This window comes from Drosophila mauritiana, chromosome X, assembly GCF_004382145.1.
Source record: "Drosophila mauritiana strain mau12 chromosome X, ASM438214v1, whole genome shotgun sequence".
Classification (NCBI taxonomy): Eukaryota; Metazoa; Arthropoda; class Insecta; order Diptera; family Drosophilidae; genus Drosophila; species Drosophila mauritiana.
The window spans coordinates 20,862,106-20,889,967 of record NC_046672.1 but is presented as its reverse complement, the minus strand read 5'-3'; the positions used below and the strand labels follow the sequence as shown (position 1 = coordinate 20,889,967).

At 43.9% G+C, this 27,862-nt stretch overlaps 4 protein-coding genes across 8 annotated transcripts; 1 reads left to right on the top strand and 3 right to left on the bottom strand.

The window, feature by feature from the left end:
* Positions 1–248: 248 nt before the first annotated feature.
* On the bottom strand, positions 249–2,190 carry LOC117147699 (ATP-binding cassette sub-family A member 6-like). Its single transcript, XM_033314686.1, has 2 exons — positions 1,497–2,190; positions 249–1,167 (listed from the first exon to the last, which is right to left on the bottom strand). The coding sequence occupies exons 1-2, from the start codon at positions 2,094–2,096 to the stop codon at positions 307–309; spliced, it is 1,461 nt and encodes a 486-aa protein (XP_033170577.1). The 5' UTR covers positions 2,097–2,190; the 3' UTR covers positions 249–306.
* Positions 2,191–3,016: 826 nt separating this feature from the next.
* LOC117147698 (retinal-specific phospholipid-transporting ATPase ABCA4-like) lies at positions 3,017–8,087 on the bottom strand. 2 transcript variants are annotated; one of them, XM_033314685.1, is made up of 3 exons: positions 7,398–8,087; positions 6,667–7,068; positions 3,017–3,758 (listed from the first exon to the last, which is right to left on the bottom strand). In XM_033314685.1, exons 1-3 carry the CDS (start codon positions 7,995–7,997, stop codon positions 3,300–3,302), a joined length of 1,461 nt encoding a protein of 486 aa, XP_033170576.1. In that variant the 5' UTR covers positions 7,998–8,087; the 3' UTR covers positions 3,017–3,299. The 2 variants fall into 2 exon arrangements, with proteins under 2 accessions (XP_033170576.1, XP_033170575.1); XM_033314684.1 differs by lacking the exons at positions 6,667–7,068; positions 7,398–8,087 and adding an exon at positions 4,490–5,182 and having other exon boundaries at positions 3,020–4,160.
* A 216-nt stretch (positions 8,088–8,303) lies between these two features.
* Positions 8,304–9,060, top strand: LOC117147835. The gene is made up of 2 exons (XM_033314896.1): positions 8,304–8,350; positions 8,413–9,060. The coding sequence occupies exon 2, from the start codon at positions 8,436–8,438 to the stop codon at positions 9,027–9,029; it is 594 nt and encodes a 197-aa protein (XP_033170787.1). The 5' UTR covers positions 8,304–8,350; positions 8,413–8,435; the 3' UTR covers positions 9,030–9,060.
* Positions 9,061–10,352: 1,292 nt separating this feature from the next.
* Positions 10,353–27,615, bottom strand: LOC117147280 (ATP-binding cassette sub-family A member 13). Of its 4 annotated transcripts, none has more exons than XM_033314119.1 (15): positions 27,280–27,615; positions 18,893–19,275; positions 18,698–18,840; positions 17,880–17,963; positions 17,682–17,822; positions 17,567–17,614; positions 17,206–17,345; positions 16,133–17,139; positions 15,950–16,070; positions 15,651–15,841; positions 15,253–15,590; positions 14,540–15,192; positions 13,096–14,354; positions 12,316–13,021; positions 11,126–11,986 (listed from the first exon to the last, which is right to left on the bottom strand). In XM_033314119.1, exons 2-15 carry the CDS (start codon positions 19,192–19,194, stop codon positions 11,126–11,128), a joined length of 5,994 nt encoding a protein of 1,997 aa, XP_033170010.1. In that variant the 5' UTR covers positions 19,195–19,275; positions 27,280–27,615. The 4 variants fall into 4 exon arrangements, with proteins under 4 accessions (XP_033170012.1, XP_033170010.1, XP_033170011.1 ...); XM_033314120.1 differs by lacking the exon at positions 27,280–27,615 and adding an exon at positions 19,951–20,052; XM_033314121.1 differs by lacking the exon at positions 27,280–27,615 and having other exon boundaries at positions 10,353–11,986; positions 18,893–19,194.
* Between the last annotated feature and the right edge of the window lie 247 nt (positions 27,616–27,862).

Here is a 27,862-nt window from a genome sequence, read left to right as displayed (position 1 = left end):
TATCTGCCTAATTATTTCAAATGACGTCCAATATTTGATAAAATAATAAGAAGTAGTACACCGAAATCAGTTTACAAAACAAAAAAAAATGATTTGTCTAGTTGAATATAATAGCAGAACAAAATAATTTGGTTTGCTAAGCTTTCTTAATGGTCATTTTAATTTTTTAATTACTCTAATTTAGTTTTGATGCAACTGTAATTTTGAACACACTAAAAAGTCCGGAATAATAACGATTTTTCGATTAAAAAATGGAATTTTAATTTAGTCGTTTTTGGTTTCAAAATCGGAGCATGACTGAGTCCTTTAAGTTCTTGTCTCCTCATAGCCACAATGAATATAGCCGGTTTCGAGAGTGCCACCGACAGCAGGGGATTTGCTTGGCAGATCCTTCCTGGCATCCTGCTGCTGCTGATCCTTGTGCACGCCATTGCTGCCATTCGACTCGCTGCTGTCAAGGATTCGTTTGAAAACGGTCTCGAAACGGCAGCGACTCAGCGAAAAGCGAGCCACATTCACGCAGACATCGCGAAGGATGGCGAAGAGTTCAGAGAGAAGGGGGGCATCGCCCAGGCTGCCAGGCGAACGGATCCTGACGAGGAACCGCAAGCTGTGGGCATAGTGCTGCAAGTCCCGGGCTCCCGGCAATCGTTGACTCAAGCTTCTTGAAAGAATAGCCTGTTGGGCGGGGCCGCAGAAGCAGGTCACGGAGTAGTAACCACCATGTTCTGATTTCAATCGCTGCGGACTATCGCTGGCGATGACCTGGCCCGCCCTAAGCACCGCCACCCTTTGGCACAGATGCTCGATCTCCGAAACGGAATGAGAGGTCAGCACCACCGCTCTGCGGGCCAGCAGCAGCTGCTCGATGGTGGCATACACCATGTCCCTGGTCACGGGATCCATGTCGCTCGTTGGTTCATCCATCAGGACGGTGGGCGTGCATCCGCAACAGGTCACAGCCACAGTTAGCTTGCGCCTATTGCCGCCACTCAGGTTCCGCACCTGGACATCCTTGTAGGGACGCAGCTCGTACGTGTCCAGCACACGGTCCAAAAATGGATCCAGATCGCGAATGCCGCGCAGGCGTCCGTAGAAGCGGATGCACTCGGTCGTCGTCAGCAGCGGGTCCAGCGGGTTGCTCTGCGGGCAGTATGAAATGCCGGGCTGAAAAACGAGTTGCAATTAATACGACAGTTGTCAGGCAAATGTAAAGCCACAAAGAACATGACCGAGCCACACTGCGTATAAGTAACATTCTGCAGATAGCTATTGAAATAACACAAATAATTATTCTCAGTTAGCACAAAAATATGGTGGCTGTTTTTGGTTTTTAAAACATGATTTTAAACTTCTACAGTTCAATTGTTTCTGTGTATGAATAATAAATAAAATAAATAATAATCTTAAAATCATGTTCAATGAGAGGTTTGTTTGTTATAAAAATTAAATATACTAACATAGCTTAAAATTGGATCTTAAAAGAAGTTACTCACTTGCTCGAAGTAAATTTGTCCCACGTCGGGCTGCAATTGCCCAGTGAGCAGCTTGAAGATTGTGGACTTCCCGGCTCCATTCTTGCCCAACAACCCGAAGCATTCGCCCCGCTGGACACTGAAGTAAACATTACGCACCGCATAGTACCCGCGGCGGTATGCCAGCCAGAGATTCTCCGCCCGCACCGCTTCACCGGTGGCCACGCAGCTCTTGAAGATGCTCTGGATGTTTACCAGCTTCAGCAGACCCAGTTTATCCAGCTCGCGGCGGTAGGTGCAGTCCAGCAACCGCTCCACTCGCTGCCACAGACGCCGCAGAAAATGACACTCGATGAGGACGTTGATGATCAGGGCGGCCACGCCCACCAAAAACAGGGCGGTAAAGTGGCGCCCAAGCAGGTCACTGGCCAAGGGATGCTTATACGATTCGATGTCGTAGCGGCGGAATACCAAGGCCACCATATAGTTCTTGCACAACTCCAGGAAGCCGTCTCCCAAAGCATGAATTGGAAAGATCAAAAAGGCCTGGTTGAGGGCGTGGCGCCAATCATCCCACGCTGGCCCATCGCCCACCACACCCAGGATCAGGATGATGCCCATGGTGACCAACGGGACAATAAGATTGGCGCAAAAAGTGACAATGTTTATTTCAACATTGCCGTGACCAGGATTCGAGATCCTGAGTGTCCACGGACACAACGTAGGGTCCTAACCACTAGACGGGTCCTAACTACAACTGGTTGTTGGACGCGGCCAGCCAGAATCCAAATCTAAGGCACAGTGTTGCAAAAGGACACACAATAATTGCACTATAATAAGTATATGACCGAGCACCAGATGACGCCATCCAATTATTTCGTTACGCAGCACTATTTGGTTGCTATCGTTCAATCAGTCTATCGATATCAACAATAAGCACATGCGAACAGGCAGCCTAATAACGTTGAAATAAGGTAAGTTTGTAACTGAAACTCGTCAGTTAAATGGTTGATTAAAGTCATAGTAGTTTTATTAGCTTGAAGGCAACAATTGGGAAGCATGAGCAACTTTAAGACCATCGAAATTGTCTCCGATTCAATCGGAAAAGAAGAGACAAAAGCCCCCAAACGAAGTGTCGGTGGAAAATCTAAGACATTCAGCGATCTTGATGTTAAAACAGTCAAGATCGAAAAAATGGTACCTGATGTAGCATATCCATGCACTTTGGGTCAGACAAAAACATCGACTGGCACTGCGGCTGATGTATCCAGTAAGAGTGGACGCGACAGGTCCAGGCAGAGCCAGCATGATGCCAGAAGCATAAGTGCTGACTCACAGCTCGAGTCGGTTGCTGCAGATGGGCTGGGAGCCGGTGGATCCAAGGCATCTGTGGCGCCCAGACTGAAGCCCGGCCTGGTATCACGGCGAAAACAGATACTAAAGCCAAGACCTTTCCTGGAGGACGATATTTTCTGATTTCTTTTTTCTATCCTTTGCCTTTTAAATTTCTAATTATTATTATCTGCCTAATTATTTCAAATGACGTCCAATATTTGATAAAATAATAACAAGTAGTACACCGAAATCAGTTTACAAAACAAAAAATATGATTTGTCTAGTTGAATATAATAGCAGAACAAAATAATTTGGTTTGCTAAGCTTTCTTAATGGTCATTTTAATTTTTTAATTACTCTAATTTAGTTTTGATGCAACTGTAATTTTGAACACACTAAAAAGTCCGTAATAATAACGATTATTCGATTAAAAAATGGAATTTGAATTTAGTCGTTTTTGGTTTCAAAATCGGAGCATGACTGAGTCCTTTAAGTTCTTGTCTCCTCATAGCCACAATGAATATAGCCGGTTTCGAGAGTGCCACCGACAGCAGGGGATTTGCTTGGCAGATCCTTCCTGGCATCCTGCTGCTGCTGATCCTTGTGCACGCCATTGCTGCCATTCGACTCGCTGCTGTCAAGGATTCGTTCGAAAACGGTCTCGAAACGGCAGCGACTCAGCGAAAAGCGAGCCACATTCACGCAGACATCGCGAAGGATGGCGAAGAGTTCAGAGAGAAGGGGGGCATCGCCCAGGCTGCCAGGCGAACGGATCCTGACGAGGAACCGCAAGCTGTGGGCATAGTGCTGCAAGTCCCGGGCTCCCGGCAATCGTTGACTCAAGCTTCTTGAAAGAATAGCCTGTTGGGCGGGGCCGCAGAAGCAGGTCACGGAGTAGTAACCACCATGTTCTGATTTCAATCGCTGCGGACTATCGCTGGCGATGACCTGGCCCGCCCTAAGCACCGCCACCCTTTGGCACAGATGCTCGATCTCCGAAACGGAATGAGAGGTCAGCACCACCGCTCTGCGGGCCAGCAGCAGCTGCTCGATGGTGGCATACACCATGTCCCTGGTCACGGGATCCATGTCGCTCGTTGGTTCATCCATCAGGACGGTGGGCGTGCATCCGCAACAGGTCACAGCCACAGTTAGCTTGCGCCTATTGCCGCCACTCAGGTTCCGCACCTGGACATCCTTGTAGGGACGCAGCTCGTACGTGTCCAGCACACGGTCCAAAAATGGATCCAGATCGCGAATGCCGCGCAGGCGTCCGTAGAAGCGGATGCACTCGGTCGTCGTCAGCAGCGGGTCCAGCGGGTTGCTCTGCGGGCAGTATGAAATGCCGGGCTGAAAAACGAGTTGCAATTAATACGACAGTTGTCAGGCAAATGTAAAGCCACAAAGAACATGACCGAGCCACACTGCGTATAAGTAACATTCTGCAGATAGCTATTGAAATAACACAAATAATTATTCTCAGTTAGCACAAAAATATGGTGGCTGTTTTTGGTTTTTAAAACATGATTTTAAACTTCTACAGTTCAATTGTTTCTGTGTATGAATAATAAATAAAATAAATAATAATCTTAAAATCATGTTCAATGAGAGGTTTGTTTGTTATAAAAATTAAATATACTAACATAGCTTAAAATTGGATCTTAAAAGAAGTTACTCACTTGCTCGAAGTAAATTTGTCCCACGTCGGGCTGCAATTGCCCAGTGAGCAGCTTGAAGATTGTGGACTTCCCGGCTCCATTCTTGCCCAACAACCCGAAGCATTCGCCCCGCTGGACACTGAAGTAAACATTACGCACCGCATAGTACCCGCGGCGGTATGCCAGCCAGAGATTCTCCGCCCGCACCGCTTCACCGGTGGCCACGCAGCTCTTGAAGATGCTCTGGATGTTTACCAGCTTCAGCAGACCCAGTTTATCCAGCTCGCGGCGGTAGGTGCAGTCCAGCAACCGCTCCACTCGCTGCCACAGACGCCGCAGAAAATGACACTCGATGAGGACGTTGATGATCAGGGCGGCCACGCCCACCAAAAACAGGGCGGTAAAGTGGCGCCCAAGCAGGTCACTGGCCAAGGGATGCTTATACGATTCGATGTCGTAGCGGCGGAATACCAAGGCCACCATATAGTTCTTGCACAACTCCAGGAAGCCGTCTCCCAAAGCATGAATTGGAAAGATCAAAAAGGCCTGGTTGAGGGCGTGGCGCCAATCATCCCACGCTGGCCCATCGCCCACCACACCCAGGATCAGGATGATGCCCATGGTGACCAACGGGACAATAAGATTGGCGCAAAAAGTGACAATGTTTATTTCAACATTGCCGTGACCAGGATTCGAGATCCTGAGTGTCCACGGACACAACGTAGGGTCCTAACCACTAGACGGGTCCTAACTACAACTGGTTGTTGGACGCGGCCAGCCAGAATCCAAATCTAAGGCACAGTGTTGCAAAAGGACACACAATAATTGCACTATAATAAGTATATGACCGAGCACCAGATGACGCCATCCAATTATTTCGTTACGCAGCACTATTTGGTTGCTATCGTTCAATCAGTCTATCGATATCAACAATAAGCACATGCGAACAGGCAGCCTAATAACGTTGAAATAAGGTAAGTTTGTAACTGAAACTCGTCAGTTAAATGGTTGATTAAAGTCATAGTAGTTTTATTAGCTTGAAGGCAACAATTGGGAAGCATGAGCAACTTTAAGACCATCGAAATTGTCTCCGATTCAATCGGAAAAGAAGAGACAAAAGCCCCCAAACGAAGTGTCGGTGGAAAATCTAAGACATTCAGCGATCTTGATGTTAAAACAGTCAAGATCGAAAAAATGGTACCTGATGTAGCATATCCATGCACTTTGGGTCAGACAAAAACATCGACTGGCACTGCGGCTGATGTATCCAGTAAGAGTGGACGCGACAGGTCCAGGCAGAGCCAGCATGATGCCAGAAGCATAAGTGCTGACTCACAGCTCGAGTCGGTTGCTGCAGATGGGCTGGGAGCCGGTGGATCCAAGGCATCTGTGGCGCCCAGACTGAAGCCCGGCCTGGTATCACGGCGAAAACAGATACTAAAGCCAAGACCTTTCCTGGAGGACGATATTTTCTGATTTCTTTTTTCTATCCTTTGCCTTTTAAATTTCTAATTATTATTATCTGCCTAATTATTTCAAATGACGTCCAATATTTGATAAAATAATAACAAGTAGTACACCGAAATCAGTTTACAAAACAAAAAATATGATTTGTCTAGTTGAATATAATAGCAGAACAAAATAATTTGGTTTGCTAAGCTTTCTTAATGGTCATTTTAATTTTTTAATTACTCTAATTTAGTTTTGATGCAACTGTAATTTTGAACACACTAAAAAGTCCGGAATAATAACGATTATTCGATTAAAAAATGGAATTTGAATTTAGTCGTTTTTGGTTTCAAAATCGGAGCATGACTGAGTCCTTTAAGTTCTTGTCTCCTCATAGCCACAATGAATATAGCCGGTTTCGAGAGTGCCACCGACAGCAGGGGATTTGCTTGGCAGATCCTTCCTGGCATCCTGCTGCTGCTGATCCTTGTGCACGCCATTGCTGCCATTCGACTCGCTGCTGTCAAGGATTCGTTCGAAAACGGTCTCGAAACGGCAGCGACTCAGCGAAAAGCGAGCCACATTCACGCAGACATCGCGAAGGATGGCGAAGAGTTCAGAGAGAAGGGGGGCATCGCCCAGGCTGCCAGGCGAACGGATCCTGACGAGGAACCGCAAGCTGTGGGCATAGTGCTGCAAGTCCCGGGCTCCCGGCAATCGTTGACTCAAGGACTATCGCTGGCGATGACCTGGCCCGCCCTAAGCACCGCCACCCTTTGGCACAGATGCTCGATCTCCGAAACGGAATGAGAGGTCAGCACCACCGCTCTGCGGGCCAGCAGCAGCTGCTCGATGGTGGCATACACCATGTCCCTGGTCACGGGATCCATGTCGCTCGTTGGTTCATCCATCAGGACGGTGGGCGTGCATCCGCAACAGGTCACAGCCACAGTTAGCTTGCGCCTATTGCCGCCACTCAGGTTCCGCACCTGGACATCCTTGTAGGGACGCAGCTCGTACGTGTCCAGCACACGGTCCAAAAATGGATCCAGATCGCGAATGCCGCGCAGGCGTCCGTAGAAGCGGATGCACTCGGTCGTCGTCAGCAGCGGGTCCAGCGGGTTGCTCTGCGGGCAGTATGAAATGCCGGGCTGAAAAACGAGTTGCAATTAATACGACAGTTGTCAGGCAAATGTAAAGCCACAAAGAACATGACCGAGCCACACTGCGTATAAGTAACATTCTGCAGATAGCTATTGAAATAACACAAATAATTATTCTTAGTTAGCACAAAAATATGGTGGCTGTTTTTGGCTTTTAAAACATGATTTTAAACTTCTATAGTTCAATTGTTTCTGTGTATGAATAATAAATAAAATAAATAATAATCTTAAAATCATGTTCAATGAGAGGTTTGTTTGTTATAAAAATTAAATATACTAACATAGCTTAAAATTGGATCTTAAAAGAAGTTACTCACTTGCTCGAAGTAAATTTGTCCCACGTCGGGCTGCAATTGCCCAGTGAGCAGCTTGAAGATTGTGGACTTCCCGGCTCCATTCTTGCCCAACAACCCGAAGCATTCGCCCCGCTGGACACTGAAGTAAACATTACGCACCGCATAGTACCCGCGGCGGTATGCCAGCCAGAGATTCTCCGCCCGCACCGCTTCACCGGTGGCCACGCAGCTCTTGAAGATGCTCTGGATGTTTACCAGCTTCAGCTGACCCAGTTTATCTAGCTCGCGGCGGTAGGTGCAGTCCAGCAACCGCTCCACTCGCTGCCACAGACGCCGCAGAAAATGACACTCGATAAGGACGTTGATGATCAGGGCGGCCACGCCCACCAAAAACAGGGCGGTAAAGTGGCGCACAAGCAGGTCACTGGCCAAGGGATGCTTATACGATTCGATGTCGTAGCGGCGGAATACCAAGGCCACCATATAGTTCTTGCACAACTCCAGGAAGCCGTCTCCCAAAGCATGAATTGGAAAGATCAAAAAGGCCTGGTTGAGGGCGTGGCGCCAATCATCCCACGCTGGCCCATCGCCCACCACACCCAGGATCAGGATGATGCCCATGGTGACCAACGGGACAATAAGATTGGCGCAAAAAGTGACAATGTTTATTTCAACATTGCCGTGACCAGGATTCGAGATCCTGAGTGTCCACGGACACAACGTAGGGTCCTAACCACTAGACGGGTACTAAATACAACTGGTTGTTGGACGCGGCCAGCCAGAATCCAAATCTAAGGCACAGTGTTGCAGAAGGACACACAATAATTGCACTATAATAAGTATATGACCGAGCACCAGATGACGCCACCCAATTATTTCGTTACGCAGCACTATTTGGTTGCTATCGTTCAATCAGTCTATCGATATCAACAATAAGCACATGCGAACAGGCAGCCTAATAACGTTGAAATAAGGTAAGTTTGTAACTGAAACTCGTCAGTTAAATGGTTGATTAAAGTCATAGTAGTTTTATTAGCTTGAAGACAACAATTGGGAAGCATGAGCAACTTTAAGACCATCGAAATTGTCTCCGATTCAATCGGAAAAGAAGAGACAAAAGCCCCCAAACGAAGTGTCGGTGGAAAATCTAAGACATTCAGCGATCTTGATGTTAAAACAGTCAAGATCGAAAAAATGGTACCTGATGTAGCATATCCATGCACTTTGGGTCAGACAAAAACATCGACTGGCACTGCGGCTGATGTATCCAGTAAGAGTGGACGCGACAGGTCCAGGAAGAGCCAGCATGGTGCCAGAAGCATAAGTGCTGACCCACAGCTCGAGTCGGTTGCTGCAGATGGGCTGGGAGCCGGTGGATCCAAGGCATCTAAGAAACAGGACAAGGTGAGCGCGGCCATCAAAAGTTTTGTACAGAGCGATGAGATGCAGGGGCTCATCAAGCGCATCGCCAACGAGCGGATTCGCTGCAACTTCCTGCTGACCGCCTATCAGCTGCCCGACATGAGCTTCACCCTCAACACGCCCATGGATACGCTACGCAATAGGTTCGAGAAGCGCCTCCAGCAGCGTCGCGACCGAGGATATGACAATTCAACCTCCTCGGCTTCATCCCCAGCCAGTAGCAGCCAGTAATTACCCGCCAAGGGAGTTGCGAAGGCCAAAAACCCGTAGTATTATCATCTTATAGTATATAAGCATAAAATGAAATAAAAGATTTCGTAGTTAAGCTATTTGTAAGAAGCAATAGATTAAAGAACATTTCCCTTCAATATTATTCAAGACAACTTAAAATTCGTTTTGCTGGTACTTAGATTTGTTTACGACATGGTTTCCATTACTTGCTTGGTAATCACAGATTGGACAATTGCAAACTTTGAATTGCTATGATTTTCTGCGCACTGTGCTGAAACCAGTCGTCTGGCAGCGGTTTTATCGCCCGATGTAGCCGTGATCGTCTAGTGGTTAGGACCCCACGTTGTGAGCGTGGTAACCCTGGTTCGAAGCCTGGTTTGTAGTTTCAGTGAGATTCCTCGTATTGAATAATTTCTTTTAAGTGAGTTGGTATAAATTACAAGTTGGATTCTTAGCAGCTATTAAAGCTTACATAGACCCAAGCCAAAAGAACTGGGATAGCAAGCTAGCAGCATTTGTTTCGCTTTAAGATCGAGTTCAGGGAAGTCGTATAGAATTGTCGTCGTCAAATTGTCTATGTTGTGTAAAGTGTAGCGTACTTGTAGGGATCATCTTTTATGTTAACTGGGCATTGCACAGTGGTTCCCATTGTATGGGGAAAGCGGCCAAAAATACTTCTAGTTGAGGTAGACACTTAAAACAAAATTTTCTTATTTTTGTAGCAAAATTATATAAAAAAAAATCACCCGGATCGGACCACTATCTCATATAGCTGTCATATGAACGATCAGTTTGAAATTAAGTGTTAGTATGGAAAACTTTTTTGTTTTCAATTATTTTGCAACGAAAACTTGGAATCGTAGCGAATTTAATGTTTTCTTGTGTATATTTGAGTCACCTGCATAATGCGCATGTTAAAATAGGGGTTTCTTTATGCTTATAAACGCAGAGATCTCGGGAAGTATTTATGTCTAGTTTGTGCAAAATAATTCAATTTATAACACCCTTACATGTATTGATTTCAGTCCCAAGTTTCTCTGAAGGATCACTATTAACAGCAAGTCAATATAGCCGACATTTTTTCGAAAGATTAGATGAACGAAATGTTCAGAGTTAGAAATACTGATAAATATTGTCTGTTTTCATTGGCATATCATTCTTTAAGATTTCAGCATTGCGAAATATGCATTGATTTTCAAACTCATGCGTCTTTTTTTAATGACATATGACAAGATTTTGAATTTCACATTTTCGATTTTGGACAAAACATACATTTATGTATATAAAGCGTATTAACTCAACAACAGATATCAGACATAAGAATTCATATATACATCATTCTCTTTATTAGTTTTCAAATTGCAATACAAAACTTCAGACAGATCCTATTAGAATTCCGCCCTGACATATACATATACATACCTATTTTTATCGATAGATTGGTCTTACATTTCACGCACACAGTAAATATTTATTAAAGCTCTATGGAAATAATGTTTTGGGGCAAGGGAGGGACTCATAATGTCTAAACAGAACACCCAGAATTAAGTAAATTATTGCCACGTAGGCCCCAACTTATCACATCTTATCACATAAAACTGGTCTAACTATTAAAAAAAATTGCATTAGGGTACTAATTTATATGCATATGTCGGCTATAAACAAACGTTTCATGACTTACAAACTAATTTATTCCACCCACGATAATAGTAAGTTTCAAACTTCAAACTTATAAAGCTAGCATTTTTAAATATTAACGCAGCTAAATTATTAAAAAATAAAATTTTTCTGGGAAATCCTTTGCCTTTTAAATGACGTCCAATATTTGATAAAATAATAACAAGTAGTACACCGAAATCAGTTTACAAAACAAAAAATATGATTTGTCTAGTTGAATATAATAGCAGAACAAAATAATTTGGTTTGCTAAGCTTTCTTAATGGTCATTTTAATTTTTTAATTACTCTAATTTAGTTTTGATGCAACTGTAATTTTGAACACACTAAAAAGTCCAGAATAATAACGATTATTCGATTAAAAAATGGAATTTGAATTTAGTCGTTTTTGGTTTCAAAATCGGAGCATGACTGAGTCCTTTAAGTTCTTGTCTCCTCATAGCCACAATGAATATAGCCGGTTTCGAGAGTGCCACCGACAGCAGGGGATTTGCTTGGCAGATCCTTCCTGGCATCCTGCTGCTGCTGATCCTTGTGCACGCCATTGCTGCCATTCGACTCGCTGCTGTCAAGGATTCGTTCGAAAACGGTCTCGAAACGGCAGCGACTCAGCGAAAAGCGAGCCACATTCACGCAGACATCGCGAAGGATGGCGAAGAGTTCAGAGAGAAGGGGGGCATCGCCCAGGCTGCCAGGCGAACGGATCCTGACGAGAAACCGCAAGCTGTGGGCATAGTGCTGCAAGTCCCGGGCTCCCGGCAATCGTTGACTCAAGCTTCTTGAAAGAATAGCCTGTTGGGCGGGGCCGCAGAAGCAGGTCACGGAGTAGTAACCACCATGTTCTGATTTCAATCGCTGCGGACTATCGCTGGCGATGACCTGGCCCGCCCTAAGCACCGCCACCCTTTGGCACAGATGCTCGATCTCCGAAACGGAATGAGAGGTCAGCACCACCGCTCTGCGGGCCAGCAGCAGCTGCTCGATGGTGGCATACACCATGTCCCTGGTCACGGGATCCATGTCGCTCGTTGGTTCATCCATCAGGACGGTGGGCGTGCATCCGCAACAGGTCACAGCCACAGTTAGCTTGCGCCTATTGCCGCCACTCAGGTTCCGCACCTGGACATCCTTGTAGGGACGCAGCTCGTACGTGTCCAGCACACGGTCCAAAAATGGATCCAGATCGCGAATGCCGCGCAGGCGTCCGTAGAAGCGGATGCACTCGGTCGTCGTCAGCAGCGGGTCCAGCGGGTTGCTCTGCGGGCAGTATGAAATGCCGGGCTGAAAAACGAGTTGCAATTAATACGACAGTTGTCAGGCAAATGTAAAGCCACAAAGAACATGACAGAGCCACACTGCGTATAAGTAACATTCTGCAGATAGCTATTGAAATAACACAAATAATTATTCTCAGTTAGCACAAAAATATGGTGGCTGTTTTTGGCTTTTAAAACATGATTTTAAACTTCTACAGTTCAATTGTTTCTGTGTATGAATAATAAATAAAATAAATAATAATCTTAAAATCATGTTCAATGAGAGGTTTGTTTGTTATAAAAATTAAATATACTAACATAGCTTAAAATTGGATCTTAAAAGAAGTTACTCACTTGCTCGAAGTAAATTTGTCCCACGTCGGGCTGCAATTGCCCAGTGAGCAGCTTGAAGATTGTGGACTTCCCGGCTCCATTCTTGCCCAACAACCCGAAGCATTCGCCCCGCTGGACACTGAAGTAAACATTACGCACCGCATAGTACCCGCGGCGGTATGCCAGCCAGAGATTCTCCGCCCGCACCGCTTCACCGGTGGCCACGCAGCTCTTGAAGATGCTCTGGATGTTTACCAGCTTCAGCTGACCCAGTTTATCCAGCTCGCGGCGGTAGGTGCAGTCCAGCAACCGCTCCACTCGCTGCCACAGACGCCGCAGAAAATGACACTCGATGAGGACGTTGATGATCAGGGCGGCCACGCCCACCAAAAACAGGGCGGTAAAGTGGCGCCCAAGCAGGTCACTGGCCAAGGGATGCTTATACGATTCGATGTCGTAGCGGCGGAATACCAAGGCCACCATATAGTTCTTGCACAACTCCAGGAAGCCGTCTCCCAAAGCATGAATTGGAAAGATCAAAAAGGCCTGGTTGAGGGCGTGGCGCCAATCATCCCACGCTGGCCCATCGCCTACCACACCCAGGATCAGGATGATGCCCATGGTGACCAGCGGGACAATAAGATTGGCGCAAAAAATCGACACAATGGCAATGCTTGAATCGCTGAAGATCTTCTCAGCCACATGAACAGATGGAACACAGGCGAAGCTGTGTAATAGAAAATATTGAAAATGATTCGGCATTCATAATTCAGGACTCCCTCTCTCTCCTCAAGAACTCACCTAAAGGCCAGGGACAGTCCAATGATGCCCACCAGCTGCTGGCGGTCCACAAAGACAGGCATTCCGAACATCAGGATTACAACGAGGCAGACAATTAGACCCAGGACCATCACCAGATAATCCCAGATGAGGGCCACCAGCCAGTAGGTTACCGCGCTTACTCCGCACAATCTTTGCTGCAGCTTCTCGCCATTAACACGCTCGTTTACCAAATAAACGGAACCTGAGGCCACTACCAAGCCAAAAGCTATCAGTAAGATAAAGACCATAGACCCGTCACCTGCCTGCCGAAGGATCGAGCTGGTACTAAGTTCGGCATAACCCAGTTTCCACGGTTCATTCAGGGTAAGGATACTGGACTCTGAGTCGTTCATAGTCGTGCGCAGTAGCTCCGAGTTGAGGTCGTTTAACCAGGCCATCATGGAGTGATATCCCTTATTGTTATACCAAACTGTAGCACCTGAACCGTTTAATCCATAGCCGCCGTATCGGCGCTCGCTATACTCGCCCCAAGAGTTCAGGACCCAATCGTAGGCCTGTTCAGAAGTATTGAATACTCTGCACTCTCCCAGATGGTCACATGAGGTTCTTAGCTGTGGATACAGTTTATCGGAGAAGCTGGTTGCCCTTTCCTGTGACAAAAACTGAGTGGTTTGGGGATAGAGCGATCGGGTCAGGGGTAAAACAGTGTCGAAGTCATCTTCCAGACGATAGCTGACGAACCACATGGCACACAGTTCGAAAAGAGCTGGGAGCAGGAGGACATAGAGCAGGAGGCGGTAGTTCCGGGACAGATGCCTCAATCGCTTGCCCATGAGCAGTCGGAATTGCTTGCAAGCGGTTGGTGGTTCGTCTGTTATCATTGCAGGGCCTGCGACGACTCCACTCCGATCGCTGGCAGGACGTCGAGGTCCCGTTTCCTCGCCATTCCTATTCAACTGCTCGAACTCCTCTTCCAGGCTAGAGCTGGCTGTGAGCTCCACATCGCTGATGCTGCCAGCTACCACTTGGGACTGCAGCAGTTCCAGAAATTCGACGGCTCCTGGTGTTAGATGCTCCGCATAGCTGGCATTGATGGTCAGGCTGTGAGGGTAATCTGCGGCTCCCGAATGGGTTACCTGAGTCTGGGGGAGAAGCTGCTGTGCCTTCTGGATGACGAAGGTTACTCCGGTGGCATCGGCGCAACGTAATCGAATGCTATAGTTTGAGGTACACAAACACTGCAGGGAGTCTCGACTATGCTGGGCAATAATGCGACCCTAGAAAGGTAAACAGAAATCGAAATGCACATATTTTAATCACCAGCGAATACTAAATTACAGCTTAATTAATACTAGTAGTAAATATACAAAATTCCCATGCCAATATAGATTCGCATGTTCTTTGCAGATTCAAGAAGATATTCTATAATATGAATCAGATTGCACTTTTGTTTCATACTTACATTCCGCATTATCACAAGTGAATCACTGAGGTACTTGGCCTCATCCAGGAAATGGGTGGCAAAGATGACTGCCCTCCCTTGACGCAATCGCTCAATCAACTGCCAAATGTCCTTTCTGGCCTTGGCATCCACCCCATTGCAGGGCTCATCCAAGATGACCACACTGGGCGAAGCAATGAAGGCTATGGCCACGCAGAGGCGTCGTCTGTAGCCCCCGGAGAGCTGCCACGAAGGATAAGATTCGTGCTTACCAAAGTTTAGACTTTGGAGGGTTTGGGCAACCTCCGAGCGGATCTCCTCCACACCTCCACTCCCACCTTGTGGTATCTTGATCTGTGCATACAGCTGCAGGTGCTCCCGAGCCGTCAGCGTGGGTATTAGGATATTATCCTGCCAGCAGACACCCACTTGGTGCTCTCCGGACAACAGGACCTTGCCACTGCTCTGCCCGATTTGTCCGGTGAGCAACTTGATCAGCGTGCTCTTTCCAGCTCCATTTCGACCCAGAAGACAGCTCACCTGGTTGCGCGCAAAGTCGAGGCTTACGTTTGAAACAGCGCACTTGCTGCCGTACAGTTTGCTAACATTAACCAACGAGGCGCCCAGTTTGCCGTCCAATTGCGAGCGACTGACCTTCACAAAGCTGTAGTTATCTGCTTAATCCGAAAAATAATATTTTGATTTAATGATTCAATCCATCGGAAACCACATACTTTTCTTATAGCGCTGGTAGGCCAGTCCAATAACCGCATACAGCAGAAAATCGAGGAGGAACATGAGCAGCGCCATGGCGCACTCACTTCTCCCAGGACCCACCTGGATGAGATGACGTACTGTCAGTCCCTCCTGCTGCAGCTCCATTCGCATCAGCTCGCCCCAGCCCTTGGCAAAGGCCGTTGTGAAGGAGAGGTCCACCAGGAAGCCCTCGAAAACGCTCAATTTGGCATCGAACATCAGCACAATGATAAAGGGACAAAGGCTAATGAAAAATAGAAGGGCGGAGGCCACAGCACCAATGTTTGCCGAATTAAAGAAGTTGGTGCACATATAACTGGAAGTCGAGCGTAAAAGTTAGTTTATCCATACATGGTGCAATGTAAGAACTACTTACCAGAACGAAATTAGGCAAAGGCCAAAGCTCAGGCAGTAGAACATCATGAAAAACCAGTTGGTATAGCCCAAAATACCGCCACTGTATAGGACCACGCTGATCAGCGCAAAGATTACACAAAGCTCCAAAAAACTTATCAGCGCCCAGGCTACCAGCTCGGAATGCGCCTTCAGACCCATTGATCGCATCAACTAAAGGGGATAGATATAAAATAGGTTTGTAAGAAATTTAAATGTTTAAAATAGCTCATGTTCCATATTGTTTTAGGTGAAAAAAATTATTTATATTCATATTCTCACCATGCTATTACGGCTCTCTCGCATCCAGATGCGTTCCCTTACACAAAGAGCCACGAATACAACCAGACCGAGTAGATAAGCCACCTGGACACCTTGGGCCAAGTACAAGCCACGCTTAAAGCTACAAAAATTAAAAAGAATATATTAAAAGGACTAATTCAATTGATAATGATTAACTCTTACACATCGTTAAGGAAGGACGGATAAGGAAATTGCTTGGTGTAGAACTGCATGTTGTCCACTTCGAATTTGTTCTTTTTTTTGGCATCCCCAGATCCACCGAAGCCTCCAAGCAAATCGAACAGACCCTGCCGTTTTGAGCGCTTCAGCACATCTTCATCCTTGAGCAGGAGGAGATCTGGGTCACCACTTACGACTGTCTGTTCTGTAGTGACCATAACTTCTTCGTTGGTTATCCCATCCAAGGATGAAGGAGAAATGGTTGTTTCCTCCTGATCATTCGCAGACGCTAATACCTTTGGAGTGGCCTGCTCGTCACCGCTTTCCTCCAGACTGAGATCAAAGTCATCATCATCCTCATCGGACGCATCGTTCTCCACTTGCTTGATGCTAAAAAGACCACTTAAGGAACGCCCACTTTCAGGCCCATCCTCCTCCGGCGCAAAGCCCGCCTCTTCTCGCTTGCTCTTGATAATTCCCAGGTCGACCATCTGTTTGAGCTGAACGAAGCCACGATGATACTTGAGATCAATAACCATGCTGTCGGCGGGTCCGGGGAACCAGAATCTGTTCCGGTTCTCAAAAGTCGGCTGTGTGTTATCCGTATCCATATGCAGGCGGTAGGACGCTTGCTTTAGACTTACGTCCTCCAGATTGAGGGCGGCCAAAAACAACTTGTTCTGATTTAGTTCGTAGGCTCTCTTGTGCAGTTCGTCCACACTTTCTACAGCCTCAAAACGATCGGCCGAAACGCAATCCATTAAATCTGCCACGGTGGTAAGAATATCATATATCAGTTGGTTGGTGCGAATGTATTGGAAGACCCTTTCAATTTCCCCAATATCGAAGTCATCGCCGACCAAACTCTTGACCAGTGGCGACTTGGCCAACTTGAGCAGATTATCGAAGGCCTCCTGGAAAGTAGCGTTTGTGTGCAGCTTGGTGAGAATAGTAGCTGCTGCACGACTAAGTTGCTTCAGCCTATCCAGTTCCTCAAAGGTGGCATTACTCTGTAATAATATAATTATTATATTCTCGCGTTTCTTATTAAGGTAAATTGCAAAGAAAAAACCTACAAACTTCACCACGCTTTCGGTCACAGCGTTGGCAGGGGTATACAAGATCCGTCCCTGGATAATCGGCTTGATGGTGTTCCAGGTGAGTTTGCCTTGGTTCGTAGAAGTCACATCCCGGTAGAGGCGCTTGCAGTATTTAGCTGGTGGTTAGAATGGATATAAATACAAAAGCAGGCAATGGCAACTTGGGAAAACTTTTGGAATAGGTTATTGTACACCCTTACAAACAGAATGTACGACCGCGTTTAAAAGATAAGCCCCTTTCATTTAAGCAATAGAAGCAAAGATGGGAGTTAAGAATATAATTTGTTATGTAATTAGGGAGCTTTTCCAATATTAAAAAATATTTGATCATGCTCACTTGGCCTCCAGTCCGTGGGAAGATCTTGGGATCGACGACGACGACGGGCTGGAGGCAGAGCAAGATTGGAAATTTGCAGTGTTTGGGAATTTATAAGGGGACCTCTTCAACTCACTGGGCATTGCATCGAGCTCTGCATCGTTGGCTTGGCTAAAGTCCTCGGATTCCAGGATTTCATTGACCAGCGGTATAGTATCGGTATTGGGAAACGGATGACCACACAAAAGAACGCCCAACTTCACGAAGGTCTCGCGATCTACCAGAGAAATCAGTTGGGATTATTTGGATAACAGCAGTTTACATTTAAACATACTCGAAAACAAATGTTTGATGTCGAAGCTGTAGTTCATTCGTCGTTCGATTTCGGGCACCAGGGAAATTATTTCACTTATGTTACCTGTACAAAAAAAGAAGTAAAAAAGTTGCAAATCAATGAATATTCAAACATATTTATACCGAACAAAAGAGAATGCTATAGTCGAGTTCCCCGACTATCAGATACCCGTTACTCAGCTACTGTGAATGCGAACGCGAAATATAATCATTTTTCTGGGATATCGATAGATATTGGTGAATAAAATGAGAAACAAATTAAAAATTGTTCCAAAATGTGGGCGTGTCCGGTTCGGCGGCTTTAGATCGTTAGAGTGGGTGTGGCAAAAAGTTTTTGCAATGACCAAAATAAGAAAATTATGACAAAATTTCGAAAAATGGTTTAAAAGTGCGGGCGTGGCAGTTTTGTCGAGCGTTATGAGCTTTAGAGTGGGCGTGGAAACATGGACCAACAAACTTGCGCTGGGTCTTTGTCTCTAGAATCTGTATGCAGAATCTCAAGATTCTAGCTTTTATAGTTCCTGAGATTTCGACGTTCATACGAAGATGGCTAGATAGACTCGGCTATTGATCCTGATCAGAAATATATGTACTTTATATAGTCGGAAACGCTTCCTTCTGCCTGTTACATACTCTTCAATGAATCTAGCATACCCTTTTTCTCTACGAGTAGCGGGTATAAAAACCACAAATCCTATACCCAATAACTTAACCCTGCGAAGTTGGGAACATTAGAAAGTTTGTTTACACAGTAATATCTGAATGCAATTATTGTAATTTTAGGGTACTACCACTTACTTCGTATGATGTCGAGCCGATCACTGGTGATCAATGTAGTTATGGCCGACACAAAGTTGGCCTTCTCGGCCAGCTCCACGACGGCCTTGTGGAGCCGTTCGTCGGTTACGAACGCGTTGACGACATCGATCACGGAGTGCAGTCTGAAATTGAGGAGTCTGTAAAAGCGGAATTTGGGAAAAGAGACTAGCATACGGCGCCTCCTTCCAATGGGAATACTCCTCGTAGGGATGCGCCGGCTGGCAGCGGTTCTCAATACTGCATATGTAGGAGAAGGCAGCGGGAACCACTTGGTTCTTGGTGGGCAGCAGGCGGGTGGGATACTGGCAGGCCTCCAGCTCCTCCGATCCGTACTTCAGACGGATCAGGTAGAGCAGCATAAAGACCATCACTGGCCAGGCCAGCAGGATCAGACTCAGCCCTTTCTGTCGCCATCGCACCAGCAAATCCTTTCGCAACAGCTCCCGGACCTCGCGACCATTCAGGTGCACCCTCATTACGGCTGACTTCTCCGTTTCCTGTCACTTGTCCCACTGGCGATCTCTGTGTTGGCTTGATCACTCGGGCATTTTTGTCGTCTGCAAAGGGAAAATCGAAATGACTGACACTTTTTAGCATAGTTCTTTATATCTGGGCCAAACAAATAAATAATAAAAATATCTTCAATCGAAAAGTCAAGGTGACAAATAAAACATTTCGTTTGATAAATATACAAACAATGGCTGTTATAATTATAATCATAATTTTTTTGATTTAGCTAATTTTAATTTTATGCGAATCTTATTGCTACTTAAGGTAAATATTCAGTTGAAATAAAATTCTATATTGATGATACAAAATAATTTATGTTAAGAATTAATACATCTTAGTTATAATTCCAGTTAGTTTGTTAAATATATCAAATTGAAGTTGTTAAGCTATAATTTCCGTTCCTTTAACAAATTGGAAAAATCCACCGAATTGGAAATAAATTATTTTGAAAATAAAAAAATAAAAATTTGTTATGTGAGAGTACTTTTCTAGTAATTTTGCGGAATACATAAGCACCATTGTAACTAATTTACGTAAAAATTAACTAACGGAGTTGGTCAAAACTCACATGCTATTTCTACTTCATGTACATAATAGCGTAATTACTGCTACAAAGTATGGTCGAAACTAAATAAGTTTCTTTTAAATCTGTTGTAACCATCAAAAGGATAGTTAAAAACACTGTTAACCGTTTATTTTTAAAAGTAAGCAAGCAAGCTTACCGGATCCGTCTGTATGAAAAAAAGTTAAAAGCTATTAATGTAGCAGGCGCTAGGTGGAGCTCGTGTGCAATCTTGAAAACAGTCCATCTGGACTCGGATTACCCCTGTTGGTATCGGGATAGTGGAGGCACTCGTCTATGGCGTTCTAAAAAATGTCAGATTACTTAAAATTCATAAGATCTTAGCGACAAATTATAATTATTCCCCCATAAAGTATTTAGAAGTCATTTTCCACTGCTGCAGTTGTAGACAATATACTACCCAATAATTATCGACATATCCAATCGAACTAGCTCTCGTGATATTTTGCCCATATTTAGCAACGGAAGAGAGTTGGGTGTAAATTGTGGGGACAGATGGGATCTCATATCTACGGATATCGCTTCCCCAGCATAATTAGCCCCTGTTGCTTTGTTAGCCGCCTTTGTGCCGTTAGCCGCCTTGCTAATTCAGGCTATTTAGTTATATAGTTGTTCGCCTTGCCGGCAAAAGTGCTTCCCGGTGGCAATCGAAGAGCTAAGCCGCATAGTGCCATTGTGGCAGTTAACGTCATTTTCTGACAATTATTTTAAAACGTGCCTTTATTATTTGAATTAAATTATTCAGCGAAATACTCTGAGTCACCGGCCAACCAGGCAAAACAGATATGTCTTTAAGCAGTCACTCAGTATGCACAAGTTTCAAGATCAAGTAAAATTAACTAAATTCCTTTGTTTTAAAAAAAATTCAAAAATTGTTTCAAAGTGTGAGCGTGACTGGTTGAGCGGCTTTAGGGCGTAAGAGTGGGCGTGGCAAACAAATTTTTCACAAATCAATGGAAATTAACAAGACTAATAAAATTATAAAAAATTATCAAAAAAATGCTGCAAAAAATGTGGGCGTGGCAATTTTTCCCCGTTTTTAGGCCGTTAGAGTGGGCGTGGCAACATGTGTCAAAAAACTGCGTCTTTGTCTCTAGAATCTGAATGCTGAATCTCAACATTCTAGCTTTTATAGTTCCTGAGATCTCGACGTTCATACGGACATGGCTAGATCGACTCGTCTATTGATCCTGATCAAGAATATATATACTTTATATAGTCGGAAGCGATTCCTTCTGCCTGTTACATACTTTTCAACGAATCTAATATACCCTTTTACTCTACGAGTAAAGGGTATAACAATATAAAATTGGGTTCCTGTTGCAAGAAACCCATACTTCATTCACAGTGTTATTCTATAAATTAAATGATACAATGTAAATACAGCATTAATTGAAGAAGACTAATGCAAGAATACTAATTCTAAATTTTGTATTTTAGAGTTTACCATGTGGCCTCGCACAAGGTTTAGGCCCTCGTAAAACTGAAAGATCGGCCAAAGAGTTATGGCCCAAACAGGAGCTCGACGTATTCGAGGTGAAGGTGCCCGAGATCGTAATGGCGTTATGGCGACCAGCTGTCCATTCGAGCCGAGTGCGGATGAAAGATGAGCCGCAGCCATTACCTGGCAGGCAATTGACGGCCAGATTTATGACCCGGACAATGTCGAACTTCGCAAAACCAGTTACAAATCAAATAGACGTACAGCCGAGCAATAAAAGAGTGTTTATTCTTTTCGCCTGTTTCGTATGCAAAGCTCGGGCCGAGACTTTTGATGAACGCCACCCGCTGATGTTGCCAAGATGCCAATCAACTCCGTCCCGATTTAATATGTACATTTTGAATACATATGTACATATGTATGTATGTACATATGTATGCATAGAGCTAGCTCAGTGTTGTGAACACTCTGACTTATGACTTTTGGCTGGGACTTCAATCAAAGTGGGAAAATCTCGAGAGGCGAGACAAAAGAATATTAAGTTGCCTAGAAATATAAACAGAAACTAAAATCTGGCTCAGGGTACTTCAGTACTTAATACGCTCACTAGCCAGTGCTTAAACTTGCTATGGCTTTCGAGTTGGTTCCTAATAAAGCCATTACTTGCATAATGCATTGTAATTGCTAGCTTATAAAATGTATTTGCAAACTACAAGAACCACTTCATCAGAGAGTGATAACATACATATAAGACGTTCCAATTGCTGTTTGCGAATATTGATAAACAAAAACAGAAGCAATCTGCTGAATAATCTTGCTTACGCAATCGTCCCGAATCATTTTTATACCCGTTACTCGCAGAGTAAAAGGGTATACTGGAGTCGTTAATGAAGTATGTAACAGGTTCCGGTTCCGGTTCCGACCGTTTAAAGTATAAAGTATATATTCCTGATCAGGATCAAGCCGAGTCGATCTGGTCACGACCGACTGTCCGTCTCCCCGTATGAATCACTCGATATCAGGATCTATTAACCTCATTTTATTTTGATATCTGATAGACATTGTTTATTATTGGTTAAGGTGGAGTTTCCAGATTAATACGCTGCAAATATTTACCAAAAATTGCAAAATATTTCAACCATCAACTGTGTTCTAGAATATATATTTCCCTTTGGAAATCTTAGAGATATAATTACAAAATATAAATAAAAAAAAATGTGCTTACTTCAAATGGGGCGACCAACACGATGGGCAGTTTCATAATATGTGCAACAGTTAAATTTGTTTCTAACCACGCCAAAATAAATGCCAGCCCCACTGGCAACTCGTTTGGCAAAGCTTATGGAACCAGATCGAGTAAAATACCAGATTTAGTCCCAGTTCCAAATCCACTTTCAGTTGCATTTGCCGATTAGTCAATGGCCTATAGCATAATGTTGCAGTGGACCCAATGTCATCATCAGCGGGGATTATCTAATGCTTGATTGATCCCCGGCTAATGTTGCGTGAACCGATCGTTCCAGTTTCCCGCCGGCAGAAAACTGGGCCAAATATACTATGTACATAGTCGTAGATGGTGTAAATGGTTATTTGCGAGCGGCTTATCAGCTCCATTCCCGCTCGCTCGTCACGGCGTCAGGGAATTTAAGCTGATAATTACAAGGTAGTCTGCGAATAGCAAAAAATGAGTAGCGGCTAGTGCAGTGGCTTTAATTAACAGGTAAAGCCTCCCACAGGCCTGCCACTCCAATCCAGTTCAAGGAAGATATTGCCCGTATGCAAATGTGTTAATGCCTGCGATTCCACCGACAATTAGACACTCCCGGCACGTAGTCCCCCCAGTGGCCAGGAGAAGGCAATGGGCATTATGCCCCCTTTGGCCATAATAGCCAGATGTTTTCGCGTACTTTTTTACAAGTAGGTACCTGCAAAGCGAAACTAATACTAATACTTTTGGGCTAATTAAAATACAGCGAAAATAAGCGAATCTGCGAATCTGATGCAGTTGCGAAACGGGATTTCGTGGCTGTTTCGAGATCCCATCCCACCGCCGCCTCCCCTTTTATATCAAAACTCGTTTAGATCACGTTTGGTTGCTCAATATGCAAATGAATTCCTGGAATTACCCCAGACAGCACTTAAGTGCTGTTTAATCGAAAGTTCGTTCTAAGCCAATGTATTTAGAATCTCCAGAACGACTAGACTTAAGTGTTTTATAACCATATAGCAAGCCGCTGTATTCGAGGCAAGAAAGAGCGTATCAACAGGTTTGTATTATCAGCCGTCCAGAACTCGAAATGCTCCATTGGCCTTTAAGAGAAGGTGCATTTCGGTTACAATAGTTGTATTGTAGCTCAAAGATACCTACATATATCTACTAGCTATTCTTTTTAACAAGTAACTCCACAACTTTTTAGATGTGTGAACTTCTATTCCATTTGCATATACATAAGTACATCTCAGCTGTCCTCGACTGACAGACGCACTAATTCAGATGAGAACTTGACCCACCTGCGCCGTCTCCCTGAAAACCTCTGGTAATCAATCCGCACTAGAAAAATACAGGAAAGTTTTGAAGCTGTTCGATAACCTATATATGCTTAACATTTAGATTCGGTGATCCTGAATGCTGTGTGCCACTTTATAGGAATGGTACATCATCAAAAATATACATTTAAAAATAAATTAAATATGCATAAAAGTGAATACATTTTCTTTCAGTGCCCGAGAGGCAGAATCAGCATAAACATAAAACTTCGCCAGACGACTGCCAACTTGAGTGGATTCTAGCCGCAATTTATCATCGATCTATTGGCTAACTCGGATTTCAGCGCGACCTTGACCATGAGTCTTCACTAATCGCAAAAACTAGCAAGTCGCGCTAACGAAACGAAAACAGTGGTATCAAAGTAAATATAAATAAGGCGAAACTGGTTTGTGGACTGGTCGCCGGCGTGATCCCCTCCACCCTTTAAATGGGTTTGTGTAATGCATTTTGCTTGGATGATTATCCCACTTAAATTGTACATGGAATCTTTCAGTAGCAAACGCCCTTTATGTTCCGCGACAGCTGATTAAATCGCGTGTGTCCAAGCGTTTAAAATCGCACGCGTTTTGCCGGGTTTATAGTGCAGTTTATGCAACATTTCATATCTCGGTACTTTGACTGCAATCCATCTCATAAATGCACTCACCGTTTTTTTTATTTATTTTCTCTTTTTCTTGCGTTCATTGTACAATATTTATGCCAATTTGATTTGATTTACCCTTTTCTGTGCTCTTTAACTGCATTCCAGCTCATTAGCACATTAATTCAATATTAATTGGTATTCTTTTTCAGGAATCAATTGACTAATCGATGGTATATAACCACAATGGGTCTTGAATTTCAACTTTTGACTATGGTGCATTAATTCTAAGAGATTCTATATATTGTTAAATTATAATTAAGCGTGCAGTGTAAGACTGGATGTACTTATAACTTCCGCTTGGGAATAAGAATGACTTACTGTTACAAAATATAAGTTAACCGTATTTCCGATTTAATAACTTAACTTTGCATTAGAAACCGCATTAGTTGCTCTCCGACTTACAAAAACGCGATCGCCGGCACTGAAGCGTTGAAAAACGCACGCGTTTTCCTGTTTATACTTTTGAATATTGATTTTCGATTTGTGAGCCAACTTCAACTTGAATCACATCAAATCGAGCGACCGGCCAACCGATCAGCATGAGTCGGCAAGAACCTGAGCAGACTTGGCTATAATTATATGCCCAATCAGATGTAGATTCTGCCGCATACTCGTATTTTATTTATAAAACCCATTCGGCTGGCCATAGGAAACGCTGCTCACTTTTTATTTATTTATTTATAAGTTGTTGCTTTTTGATTTTTACTTTTAGCCCGATCAGCAGCCAGCAAGGTCGCTGCTTACATGTGCAAAACTTGCAATGCAATTAAGTCTTGATAAATAACCAGTCTGATAATAACGCTCAGTGCCCCTGGTGGCGGAATGCTAAAAGATTTTATGGTAATGCCGTCGATAATCGCGAGACGCTCAGGAAACGGAAGACGAATCCAGAATGCCAACTAGGCTATGGGCCAAACTCACTACTCCTACTATCCTGCTCGAAAGTACCCCTAATTTGAATGGCATTTTAAATCTGTTCCTCTTTTCCGCATACCCAGCTAAAACCAGAGAGAATGCTATAGTCGAATTCCCCCACTATCAGATACCCGTTACTCAGCTGGTAAAGGAAAGAATTAAATATTTTCTGAAATATCGGTAGAAATTGGGCGAAAAAATTAATACAAATAAAAATAAATGTAAAAATTGTTTAAAAGTCTGGTCGTTGCAGTTTTAAGCGTTAGAGTGGGCGTGGCAACAGTTAGAAACAAACTTGCGGCGCGTCTATGCGACTGGAATCGTCATGTTCAATCTCAAAACTCTAGCTTTAATAGATCCTGGGATCGACGGACAGATCAGGAATATACATACATATATTCCGTGTAAGTTCGGAAACGCTTCCTTCTGCCTGTTACATACTTTTCAACCAACCCTATATACCCATTTACTCTACGAGTAACGGGTAGCAAGAGGAATGCTTTGAACGACCAGTCAATTAAATTTATCACAGATAAATAATGCATTTCTGCTCAGAAAGAATGCTTTCAGACCCTTAACTGTTTACCCCACAACCCAGAAATAATATAACACTACATAAATATCGGTCAATAAGAATAAGATTGTATACTATATAGAACAAAAGGTAACTTAATAAAATACCCACAGCTGCTTTGAAAATATCTTTCTTCACATTTTCAGAGATACTACCGATATATGTACATGTGTATGTACATATATTCAAGTGCATCTGAGATGCTTACACACCTGCAGTTGGTTCTTCGCCCCCCACCCCCCACCACTCCGTGGTTCACATGGCGAAATGTTAAAAATCTCTCACGTCGAGATTTTGTAACTTTTAAACTTTAGATGCGATGGCCGGAAAAAACCATGACGGATACCCTCCAGGGAAAATGTCCGTACAACACCAACACGTGATAATTACTTGGCTATGCACATTACAGATCTCATGGATTAGCAAAGCACACCACCGCCTTAAGTTAAAATGGTAGTTTTTAATAGATCTCAAATTTGGGCGTTTTTCAATAGGAAAGGTGGAACAAATTTATTCCTAAACTATCAAAATGAATTGCAACTGTTTTCAGGCCAACCACGACGAGCAATTTATTTGTGTTTCACAACTTTAATAAATATTTTCAATTGAAATGTTTTGAATTTTTACTGCAAGTGCTGAACACATTTGCGTAGGGATTTCCAAACAACTTATTAAAATTTAGGGTATTTACTCTTCCGTTTGTTTGCTTCTTCCTATGCGTTTTCGCTTTCATCGCTTGTTGCTGTTGTTGCTCTCGCCACCTCCTTTTGTGCTGCCCATTTGGCTTTAACTACATAAATCTACAACGTTTGTGGTTGTGTTAAATACGGTTATTCGAATGGACAATTTGTCCAGCGCTTTTGTTTTGCTCCGCACTTCTTGTTTTGTCCAGCCCTTTTTGAGACGCACTCAAAACAACAACGCCGAAAAACGTGCAGAGAAACCTCAAAAACCAGAAACGTCAGATACCGACCAGAAACTCGAACCAACACTGAGGAAAACGTCTTGGTCCTTCTCAAACTTGTTCGCCCAAAAAGCTATTGTTCATACATACAAAAAGTTGTATATGCTTCATTTGTACAGATTTCGCAATTGCACTTCCATTTCAATTGGTTTTTTTAGTAAACATAATTAAAAATGAAAGATACAAAAGGATTCAACTATCGTTTTTTCCTTTTCAATGTTTGAAATAGTGGTGGGCCATTGTTTTCAGTGCACCGAAATTGAAAGTGACCGCGATTGAAAACAGCTGTTGCTGCTTTGATTTAGCAAGTACCCGAATAAATAAAACTACTTACTTATTTAGGAAGCTGGTAAAAACAGCTGAGAAAACTAAAAACTACTAACCGCGCTAATCGAGTTGTTGCTGCTGCTGCTGGTTCTTCTTCGTTGGTGTTTCTTTGTTATTATTTTTTTTTTGTTTTTAAGGTTTTTCGGTCACTGCAACTGTTTACTGCACACGGCGTTTTATATGTGTATATTTTGTTTTGGAGTTTTACTCTTCACTTTGAGTGTTGTCTTTGGGTATTGCCTCTCGCTCGCACAGTTCGCACAGTAAAAAATAAGAATGTTGCGGTAGTTTGCTTCAGTTTTCGTTACTACTTGGCCTTTGGTAACAGCGTATAGAGTGCCGCCTGAAACGTCCGCCAACAAAGCTGGCCGCAATTGAACTGAGCTTGACTAAACGCGCTTACGGAAAATTATTTAATTCCGCTGCCAGTTTGCCGCCGCTGCCGACGTCGAAGAAAAAAAGCGATCGTCGACGTCGATCGCCAACTTCCAACTTCGTTGTTGTTGCGTGTGGGCGGCAACATGTTGCTCCCGGCCATCGCACCAGCAACATGTTGCGCGCTCGGAGCATGGGCGCACATAAGGGATCAAAGGAATAGAATTTTAAATATAGCCACCATTCTTCAGTTAAATGGTGAAA

What these genes read in the sequence shown, in the direction of transcription:
- LOC117147698 (XM_033314685.1), bottom strand. Translation starts at nt 7,997, where the DNA reads ATGGGCATCATCCTGATCCTGGGTGTGGTGGGCGATGGGCCAGCGTGG. An exon ending in GACAAATTTACTTCGAGCAA is followed by an intron (nt 7,069 to 7,397) that starts GTGAGTAACTTC and finishes CTCGTTTTTCAG; the next exon opens with CCCGGCATTTCATACTGCCC. An exon ending in CGGTGCTTAGGGCGGGCCAG is followed by an intron (nt 3,759 to 6,666) that starts GTCATCGCCAGC and finishes AGGGCGGGCCAG; the next exon opens with GTCATCGCCAGCGATAGTCC.
- LOC117147280 (XM_033314119.1), bottom strand. Translation starts at nt 19,194, where the DNA reads ATGAGGGTGCACCTGAATGGTCGCGAGGTCCGGGAGCTGTTGCGAAAG. An exon ending in CCGAAAGCGTGGTGAAGTTT is followed by an intron (nt 17,140 to 17,205) that starts GTAGGTTTTTTC and finishes ATATTATTACAG; the next exon opens with AGTAATGCCACCTTTGAGGA. An exon ending in GACAAATTTACTTCGAGCAA is followed by an intron (nt 11,987 to 12,315) that starts GTGAGTAACTTC and finishes CTCGTTTTTCAG; the next exon opens with CCCGGCATTTCATACTGCCC.
- LOC117147699 (XM_033314686.1), bottom strand. Translation starts at nt 2,096, where the DNA reads ATGGGCATCATCCTGATCCTGGGTGTGGTGGGCGATGGGCCAGCGTGG. An exon ending in GACAAATTTACTTCGAGCAA is followed by an intron (nt 1,168 to 1,496) that starts GTGAGTAACTTC and finishes CTCGTTTTTCAG; the next exon opens with CCCGGCATTTCATACTGCCC.
- LOC117147835 (XM_033314896.1), top strand. Translation starts at nt 8,436, where the DNA reads ATGAGCAACTTTAAGACCATCGAAATTGTCTCCGATTCAATCGGAAAA.